The 10,869-nt window shown below is 39.1% G+C and overlaps 2 protein-coding genes across 2 annotated transcripts; one reads left to right on the top strand and one right to left on the bottom strand.

The window, feature by feature from the left end:
• Positions 1-4,576: 4,576 nt before the first annotated feature.
• Positions 4,577-7,177, top strand: LOC131792338 (trimethylamine monooxygenase-like). The gene is made up of 4 exons (XM_059109715.2): positions 4,577-4,742; positions 5,191-5,355; positions 5,572-6,328; positions 6,878-7,177. The coding sequence occupies exons 1-4, from the start codon at positions 4,577-4,579 to the stop codon at positions 7,143-7,145; spliced, it is 1,356 nt and encodes a 451-aa protein (XP_058965698.2). The 3' UTR covers positions 7,146-7,177.
• Positions 7,178-8,552: 1,375 nt separating this feature from the next.
• On the bottom strand, positions 8,553-10,615 carry LOC131792318 (probable G-protein coupled receptor 19). Its single transcript, XM_059109696.2, has one exon. The coding sequence runs from the start codon at positions 10,300-10,302 to the stop codon at positions 9,112-9,114; it is 1,191 nt and encodes a 396-aa protein (XP_058965679.1). The 5' UTR covers positions 10,303-10,615; the 3' UTR covers positions 8,553-9,111.
• Positions 10,616-10,869: the final 254 nt, after the last annotated feature.

Here is a 10,869-nt window from a genome sequence, read left to right on the forward strand (position 1 = left end):
AAATTTCCATCTAGTCAGTAATCTTCCATTCATTTCCAAGGTAGTGGAAAAGGCTGCACTCCAACAACTTCTCGTCCACCGTAAAAAAAATGCCCCTCACCCTAAATTCCAGTCCGGCTTCCGCAAGTATCACTCGACAGAAACTGCTTTATTAAAGGTTCAAAACGACATCTAAACGAGTATGGATAATAAAAAAGTGACACTTCTCGTACTTTTGGACTTCAGTGCTGCTTTTGACACCACTGAACATTCCATTCTTTTGAATATCTTGCAACAGGATGTTGGAGTCGTCGGGACTGCTTTAAATTGGTTCGACTCATTTCTTTCTGGTCGCAAAAAACGTATACTTGTTGGTGATAAGACTTCTGATGACTTTAATCTGAACTGTGGAGTCCCCCAGGGTAGTTGTATGTGGCCTATTGTATTCACTCTCTACGTCTCCCGCCTCTTCAAAATTATTTTTCAGCATCTCCCATCCATCCATGGTTATGCTGACGACACCCAGATTTACCTCTCCTTCCGACCTTGCTCTATCCATTCCGAAATTAACGCTGTCTCTGCGGTTGAGATGTGCATTGTTGATGTTCGTTCTTGGTTTATTGCTAATCGTTTAATGATCAACGACACAAAAACTGAGTTTCTAATTATTAGCACCCGCCAACAACTTGAAATAAAAAATCTATTGAATCTATTATTATTGGTGAAACCTTCATTTAACTTTTGGAAAGCGTCCGGAACCTTGGGTCCTGGTTCGATGCCCACATGCGATTGAACGTTCATATAGGCGAGATTTTTAGCAAGGCTTTTCGCGGATTATACAACATAAGACAGATCAGAAAATTCCATACTGTTCAGTCGACTAAGACACTAGTCCACGCATTCATATACTCACACCTTGATTACTGTAATGCACTTCTCTTCGGTCTGCCTAAATATCAACTCGATCACTAACAGAAAGTTCAGAATGCTGCGGCTAGAGTGATTTTTCAGATTCCAAATTTGATCGTATCACACCTGCACTTATCGACCTACATTGGCTCCCATTAACGTTCAGAATTCAGTTTAAATTGCTCCTCTTTGTTTACAAGTCATTACACAACCAAAGTCCTCCCTACATTAAAGATCTTTTGTCCCTGAACCCAGCTATTAATTACACTCTTCGCTCGTCTGCTCAATCTCTTCTGTTCGTTCCAAAAGCCAACTGCTCTTCACTTGGGGATCGGGCCTTTGCTCATGCTGCACCTGTTTTATGGAACTCGCTGCCATTAACTATAAGAACAACTAGCAGCCTCGCCATTTTTAAAAAGAAACTTAAAACATTTCTATTTAGGAAAGCTTTTAGTTTGTTTCAATTGTTCTAATGTTTTTGCCTTTGAATATTTTAGTTTTAATTAGTATAGAACTTTAACTTATGTAAGCGCTTCTGAATATGTTTATAGCTTTAGCGCTATATAAATTCCTTATCATTATCATTATCGCCAAACTCTACAAGAACGTGCACAAGACGATGCTTCAGGACCTGCTAAAGCGTTTCGAAGTGCTTAAGAAATGCAGAAAGAAGTTTGACTGTTTACTGTACGAAATACTTCTTATAAGAGCTTTAAAGCCAAATATCAACGTGCAATCAGACTCCATTCGGGCGAAAGTATTTTCATAATCTTCGCACCCTTTTAAGCTAATTCTTCGCGTCAAAATCGCTTTAAATATTGTAATTTGCATTTTTTTCATATTTTACCTTGATAATGGAGTCATGACAACTCCGAAACGTCGGATTTTATCGTTCGTTTTTACCGTTTTATGCTTAAAGAAGTCTCTTTAATACGAAATGAACTAGTATTTTAAAACGGATGTTAAATTTTATACAGTTAAATGAATTAATCTAATTTTTACTTCAAGGATATAACACCGAAAAGAGAAGGAAAACACATTAATTGCGGTCTAAACATTTCTAATCTACTCCTTATGAAAAAGTCTTCAATTTATTTCTTCCACTTATCTCTCAACTCAGATGCCTTGATAAGTAAAAGAAATGACACCAAACTGTAAATCTGTATTCATTTGCATTTCAAATTACCTTTTATTTATACAATGCAGCTTTAACATCATTTCTTACAGTGGATTGTGGGATCCGTTAGAAATTACAGCTTCTTCTCTGTCCTCTCACTTAGTGCATGCATAATTTTTTTAAACTGTGCCAGTTTCTATTCATAAATAACCTGTCTTTGTTCGATAGGGCGGCCTGGAAATGTAAGGAGTTTTTAAAACGGACTCGCTGAGCTATTGTTTAGTTCATAGAAAAATTTGTTTCGCTACGTTTCGTTGCCGTGGTCGTCGTGGTTCTCTTAAAGTCCCTAATAGCAACCTCAGAATGAAAAAAACAATTCGGTTTCACAAGTTGTGAAAGAAATAAGAAGCGAAAGATTGGAGATACGATAAGTAGCACTAGGCAACATAACATCGCAACAAGAAATATCATTTCTAGTCAGTTCTACCGGAGTGAGAATTGTCGATCAGTAAGGGGAGCGAAGCCATCGAGAAGTTGCTGTGCCGGGGACACAAGACTATTGCCAGACTTGAGCACATCCTGAGAATTTTATCAGGTTTACTGTTTACTTTATCTTTGTAAAAAGTATTGTCACTAAGAAACCTAACACCCTGCATGAACTTAAAGCAAATCTTATGATACTGAACGCAAGGACACTCACGTGTATATAAAATCTTGTAACGGCAATTGTTTAGCTAGCCATAATATAGTGCATGTACTTAACCTAAGTTCCTCAGAAATACACAAATGCAACTAGGCTTGTGTTTCTGTTTAAACCGAACATTTAAAACAAGGGTCCCCTATGGGTTTTCGGGATCCGTGATTTTCCCTTATTTAAAGGCTGGGATCTGGGAATTTAAAGCAAGAGGGGAGCGAGATGCGAGATTGCTATCATGAACGGGACTAGGGAATCGGCGATTTTGAGGAGCGGGATTCGGGAAATAATCACTTAAACGAACCGAAAACCGGGATGTCCGTTGACGAGAATTTATGAACAAATTGATCTTCTCAGTCCACGAAAAGCACCAGACGAACAGGCTCCCTAACATTCAGGAGGCGGTCGGGCTGTTACCGTAATTTCCGGCCGTTTACCTGCGGGTAATCTGTTGATTTTGCATTAAACGCGCGCCACTGCGGGTAATATGGAGGTGCGGGATATGTGACAATTTTAAAATCTACTGGTAGTTGAATTGAAAAAAAAATTATCACCAACATGCGTTTCCACTTCTCAAATGAATTTTATCGTATTAAGAGTGCCGCAAAGCGGCACAAAAACATGATGCCGACTTGAGCTTATTTCATGCATAATTAGTTACGTGACGAACAAATTGCTATCGGCACGCGCAAAAACAAAACCTTGATGGTGACAAAAATAATCCAAAGATATCCGGCACATCAGTAACAAATTTCCATTTAACACTAGCTTGAGCTTAAGAGAATTTTCCCGTTTTAAGGGACTTGTTAGGCCCAGTAGAACCGGAGATATCGATTTTTTTTTAAAATCGCCGACAATACTTTATAATTCAAGTTTTAACACTCACCCAGCTCTCTTTCAACAAATCAACAGGGCGTTGAACGATCGCTCGCACAGAATGTGGCCACAAATTCGCATTCTGTCAAGTATGAAACGTTGAGATTTGGGCATGGGCGACTAGTGTTTTTACTGTATAATTTTATCAATAAAGTACATTCTAATATTGACACAGAGTTGTGCACGCGTCTGAATTTCTTTGACCTTTGACATAGACGCTCTCAAGTTTTCGAAAGTGAAACCAGACAACTTTTAAAAGACCGAAATGTATCACCTTAATGTCACGTTTTCGCCACCAAAAAGTTGAAGAACATAACGTGCGGTTTATCCACCAGTGCGGGTAATCCGTTAACTTTTTTTTTCGCCGTATGCAATAATCAACCGTAAAATTAGGGTAAGCAACTCTCTCGAGTTATTGCGCGGCAATGAAAAATATTTCAGAAGCGAAATTGCCAATTTACCAAAAATCCCCCACGTTTTTCCCACCTGGCTATTAGTTTTTGTTAGAGTTCGTTTTCAAGCGGTTCTCTTTTATCCTTTTTGGAATTTAGCTCACCTTCTTCCTTATAATTTTCATATTTCAGTTTACGATAAGTACTTGGTCACCTCGACTACGTTAAATAAAACGATTCAAGGCTTGTGCGCAAAATATATCTTCGCTTCAGTGTGTCTTTATTGGTGAAACTCATAGTTGTCGTCGAAAATTTGCTTCGCTTTTGTCGGCCGCTACAAGCAGAATTGTGATCAATTTTTTTTATCTCCCTTGTTATGAAACTATGGAATCGCCGTAATCTTTCGTCCTCCAATGGTTGGGCGTCAACACCGACTGAGTTGTGAAGCCACATGTTGAAAGAGAAGCAACTTGTAATGAGAACGCCTTTCCCAAAGAGGGATCTACTAACAATTAAATAATAAAAATCAATAATTTAATTTTGAGCATATTGAAAATATCACTGATGTTATACATTCTTTTTTCGACAGTTGGAACCGATAACGTAAAAATGTCTAAAGCGAAGAGTGTCTGTGTGATCGGTGCAGGTCCCAGTGGTATGTCAGTATTGTTTCACTGTAATAAACTGAAAGAACAAGGCAAAGAAATTCCTGAAATTGTGTGCTTCGACAAGCAGTCCGACTGGGGAGGGCTCTGGAAGTACTCCTGGGAAACTGGTAAGTACATAGTTTTTAGTGGCGCGTTGACACACTCTTATGCACAGCCTTTGTTTCTAGTCATTTGATCTTGCTATTTCTTTCTGGTTAAAAGTTGCATTTCCTTGGTGTAGATGAGGTTTAGCCGCTTGGAGGAGGAACCAACAGTACAATAAGTCCTTTTTGTTTCCTTCTTTAACATGCAGCGTCAACATTGCACCCAAAATAGCGCCACTAGGAATGTGGAAAATAAACGTAGGACAATATAAGCGGATCAGTGCTTCTGAATTAAGGGAAGGCAGAGTACAAAAATTTTTTTTTTGCGAAATCGAATAGAAACTTTGGCTTGATAGACATTTGGTTTGTATGCATACTAAGAACAAACGGTTAAGGCAAACAATGATTTGAGTTCAAGAAAAAATGAAGACAATAGAATGATTATATTCTTTTAACTCTTTTCTTTATTCAGGTATCGATCAGTTTGGTGAACCCGTCCATGGAAGTATGTATCGAGGCCTCTGGTCGAATGGTCCGAAGGAAACTTTAGAGTTTCCGGATTACACGTTCGAAGATCATTTCAAAAAGGCAATTCCATCCTTCCCACCCAGAGAGGTTCTCTTTGATTACTTGAAAGGTATGTAATCTTTCCATCTCAACAACTTACCTGCTGGTTAGCTCTGTTCCTGATTACGATCACTGTTTTTTTGGTTTTTCCTAATTCCGGGACGAAAAGAAAAATAACACAGGTCAGCAAAATTAGCTGTGGATGAGCGATGTAGAGGTTATAAAATAAACACACAACTATTAGTACGTAACGTAACATATTTTCTCTTACTGAATCTTCTATAAGGTCGCTGGACTACAGCCGATCTTCGACACTGGATTCGTTTCAATCATGCCGTCCGCCAGGTGACCTACAATGATGACACTGACGATTTTTCAGTGGTTGTCAAAAGCCTTGTCGAGGACAAAGACCTTCCTGTTCAGAAGTTTGACTACCTTATTGTAGCGACTGGTCACTTTTCTGTGCCGAACGTTCCCTTTTTTCCAGGAATAGAGGAGTTTCCTGGCCGCGTAATGCACTCACACGACTTCCGAAATGCCTATCAGTTCCAAGGACAGACGCTTCTTGTGGTCGGCTCCAGCTCTTCCGCTGAGGATATCGCTTTGCAAAACCTCAAATATGGCGCCAAGAAGATCATTTGCTCCTACAAGACCAGGCCGATGGGCTTCAAGTGGCCCCCTGAGATCACTGAGAGACCACTGCTAACAAAGATCGAGGGCAAAACTGTCCACTTCAAGGATGGTAGCACTGCCGATGTGGACGCCATCATTTTATGCACCGGCTACTACTTCCACTTTCCGTTCCTTGAAGAGCGCCTCCGACTGAAGGCCATGAATATCTTGTACCCTGCCGGGATGTACAAGAATGTGCTGTGGACCGAGGCTGGCAACAACAAGGTTTTCTACATTGGAATGCAGAACCAGTACTACAGTTACACCATGTTCGACGCGCAAGCCAAGTGGACCGTGAATTGCATCATGGGGGAGCTCAAACTCCCTGAAAAGGAAGCTATGAAGAGGGACATTGAGAAATGGATCGCAAAGTAATAAATTATATAGCCATTTGTACTGGAATATTGAATGAATTATCGCGAATTCCTGCGCGGGTCTCGCCCCTCCAGTCTACTTGACTGCTCTAGAAAATTTGGCGTCGCCCTCAAAACTAATCAGAAGGAAACTAAAACCAACCGCGACTCGACCAATTGGAATCAAAGCCTAACCCAAAATCATTCATTGGACACTTGCGTTTTCCTACCATTATGCCAGATTGCTTATATTCACTCTTAACTTTCATTGGCAACTTGTCCCTTTGATGTTACGACATACACACTCAATCGAAATGCGCTAAAAAGCACTTTATCATTGTATGCGGAAAACAGCTTCTTTGCTGTCGAAAGGGAGATCCGAACGTGTAGATATAAAGCAATCCTAGCTTACGGTATTAAAGTACTCCTCTCCTTTAGATGGGAGCTGTAAATTTCAAATTTCGGCATTTCATCAGAAGAAAAGTGACTACTGAACGGATCAGTTACTGAACATGTCACCAAATATACTAAAATGGAAGTTTTTTTATTTTTCCGCTATAATTGCAGGATGAATCAACTGAAGGACGGTCACGATAAGATAGATTTCCAGACTGAATACTTGGTCGACATCGCCAAGGATGCAAATTACGGATATGACCTGGACACCGCCCAACAGTTCCATGACAGGGAACATCACAAATATGAGGACATCCTAACTTACAGAGATCGAAGCCACACCAGCAAGTTTACTGGAACCCAGTCCCCAATTCACCACTCTACATTTATGAAAGCCCTCGATGACTCGATGGCGACTTTTCTGAACACCAAACTGTGAAATATTACTGGCTGGAAACAAATAAAGTTAGGCGTTACTGAGATGATTCTTGTTTTGGTGTGATTTTTAAAAGCACCAAGGACTGTAGAGGAAGAAAATATAGTAGTGAAAAAAACATTTCATTCTTGAAAGAGGTATTGTTAGGGTTGATATACTTCGTATGACTAAAACAAACTTTTAATAATCTGCGGTATTAAATAATGATTTCGATGTAAAACTTAAAGTAGCTTAAATCGTTTCAAAGTTTAATGATGCTATAAAATGACATTGAAAATCATTGTAGAAAAGAGTGTCGATTGTGGTTCCATGTTCGCTTTCTTCTAGGAAGAGAGAACCATGAAAAAATCGTAGTGGCCTGACCAGTTATAACCAGCTTCATCTTTTTTCTCCAAAGTTATCTCTGCCTTCCTGGAAAGAGGTCTTCAGCCACCTTTCTGTTATTGTGGCGAATACAGTTATGGACAAACTAGCACGTTAGATCTTCACTTCCGAGCTAGCCTGGGCAGATTCGTCCTAGACTACTATCTACACAAAGATCACGACAATGGTTTTAAATTCAAACTCTTCGGTTAAAAACCTAATGTGGGAAGCGGTTCAAAACAGATGATAGACACCTTTCGTGTCCATCTCGCAAGGTGTGACATAAGAACTTCGACTAGCCAGTCTGAAATCATTTCTTCACCGAGAATTTATTTGGTGTCCGTTTGCCGATGGCGAAATGGAATGAAAGAGTACATTAAAAAAGGACTGGGGTGCGGAGATATTGTAGTGGAGGGATAGATACTTTATTGATCAAAATCAACTTTCATCGCGTGCAAATTAGCAGCACATCATCATGGTCGATTACGATAACAGTGGGCGCATCAAGGACCTATTTCAGACTTTTCTACAAGCTTTAAACCATGAAATCGATGACCTTCACAGAGGTCTTTTAGCTCATTTTTTTTTCTTATCCTTTTTTCATTACCAGTGGCAAGCTGAAGTGTTGCCACACTGGCTACCAACCTCTTCCCCTCCCCCAAATGTAACCTTACCCCTCTTTGACAGGGTCTTAGAGAAGAACAATACCTGTTGGACACTGAACTTTGCAACATTGTGACACCTTTGGTAGATTCCATCTCATAACACTGGGAATTTGACCAATGAAATGAATTAGTATTTGAAAATGGATGTTGAATCATTCAACATCCATCTTAAAATACTAATTCAAGTTGTCTACAGTGAAATGGAGTAATTTCATTTTTACTTCAAACATTCCACAAAGAAAAGAGAAGGAAAACATATTAACTGCACTCCAAACATATCTACTCCACTCCTGATGACAAAGTCTACAATTTTCTTCTTCTGCTTTTTTCTTAACTCAGATGCCTTGATAAGTTACAGGAAACATGAAACCATAAATCTGTATTCATTTGTATTGCAATTTACTTTTTCACAGAATCATCATTTATATAATGCAGCTTGAACATCATTTCTTACAGTGGATTGTGTGATCAGCTAGAAATTACACCTTTCTGTCTGTCCTCTCACTTTGTGTATGCATAATTTTTAAACTTCAGCTACCCAGCCAGTGTCTATGCATAAATAACCTGTCTTTGTTCACCTGGCATTGTTTGCTTTACCAGATACCATTTTTACAGAATTTGAACAGAAAGCTTTTCTTGGTATTACCTCTTAGTATTTTTAAATAAAAATTCTACAATTCACGATTTAAATATAAACTTGAGGTTTCCTGACAGTTTTCACATTCCAAAATCTAGGGTAGTTTTTTTTTTTTTTACACATTAAATTTGGACCCATTAGAGAGTTTTTAAGTTAGATTTCTGTGTATTTAATTACTTTACATTTTTTTTCTATATTTATATCTTTCTGGCAATTTTAAAGAGAGAAATAACATTTAAATTACGTAAAATTCACGTTCCAGCCGCGATTTAAATCACGTTAGCGTCATTAAATAAAGTATATTCTAAATGCTACCTTGTCGATCGCTTGCACTTCTTACAGCCCATGCTTGGTTTTGTTTTTCTAAAGTATTAAAATAACCATTCGCACCTTCACGATTTTGACTACGTTGAGAATATTTATCTACTGGTTTATGTTCTGGAAGTCGCAACTCCATCCCTTCTACGTGATCGGAGCTAAATTCAAAAGGAGCAATACGATGTTTGCGCCCGAGAGAAGTCAACCTGTATGCTTGTGATGCGTCAGGCTTACAAAACACTCTTTTGCATCCTTGGCGAAAATCCCCACTGAATAGGGCATATATCGCTACGTTTAAAGCTGAATTTGAAAAGGAGAGTATTAAAAAACTCATGTACACGTATAGCTTCAAATTATAGTTCAACGAAGAAAGAACGAGGCTTAGAAAGTACGGAAGACAACAACAAATAAATACGAGCCACTGAAGAAACAGCATACGAAGTACTTTGATTTTCGAACGAGGTACACGAAACGCATTCCGTCTGAAACTATTTGGGGTATTTTTCGCGTGAAGATTTCGAGTTATAACAGCGAATGCGATCCGTAAGTACATCACAACGGTGAAGATAAGAGGGGAACAAAACGCAAGAAAGAAAAATAACATTATGAAGACCTTCCATTCAACTCCTGTGACGTCGCCACGGCAAAAATTTTCGTTATCCACTTTGTCTGGTGACGTTGATGTGAAGAAATACAAGGTTGGTGCCGAAGAACAAATCATAAAGATCCAAACGAAAATAATAAGCTCTTTAGTTTGAGAACGGCTCATTTTGAACTTTAAAGGATGTACAATGATGTAGAATCGATCCAATGAAATACAGGCCAGAAGCCCCGAAGACACACCAGCGTTTAAGAAGTGGAAAAAGAAGGTCAGTTTACAAGTTACATCAAACAGCCACGATCCATGCATGATCCAAATCATGGTCCAAAGAATACACATGAACGGTACCGTCAAGTTTGATAAGCCCAAACTCAAAACAAAATAATTCGTGGTCCATTCGCTTCGCCGACTTTTCTGTATGACCAGCAGAATAAGCCCATTTCCGAGCACAGATCCCAAAAAAATGACCGACAGTACGAACATTTCCGCAAAAACAGCCCCAGAGCTCGAACATCCAGGACTGGAGACGACAATTCGATCGGAACAATTCGCCATGTCCATGTCGACGTCCGCCATACTTTTCAAAGCAGTTGTGTCTCATGTAAACAAACCGGGAATGGTAAGTTACGCGTTCCATTTGCTTGTAAAGAAATCGACTTCATTCGCCTGGTCGCTATCTGAAGGGAAATTCATTCTTTAAATAGTGACTATATTCGTTTAAATTCTTCTCCCATGGGTACCATAAGCTTATCTATTACAACAATTCGGCCAACCTTTTCGCAATCGCTCACTTTCTCTTCAAATGCAAATTATTTGGTCTGTGCAATCGGATCGCATGTTGTTTTTGTCACCTTGTCGCTGGGATACGGGACATCTGTCACTCACCAAAAGAGTAGAAGGACGTAATTTTCTTTTACTAGAGAGAGGATATTTTGTTAAAATCTTACTAAGGATCAAACAGTCACAAAAGAGGCTCAACGCTAAACAAAACACGGTGATTTTCGTGAGAAGGGACACTTACAAGTTTCCTTCATTCAATATATCACAAAGAAACAATATTATGGTCGATAGTAAAGACAGGTGAAAGAAACCTATTATCGGCAACCGCTCTAAGATTCGAATTCACAAAAAAAGGAAAAAATT

Source organism: Pocillopora verrucosa, chromosome 4 (assembly GCF_036669915.1).
Source record: "Pocillopora verrucosa isolate sample1 chromosome 4, ASM3666991v2, whole genome shotgun sequence".
Taxonomy (NCBI): domain Eukaryota; kingdom Metazoa; phylum Cnidaria; class Anthozoa; order Scleractinia; family Pocilloporidae; genus Pocillopora; species Pocillopora verrucosa.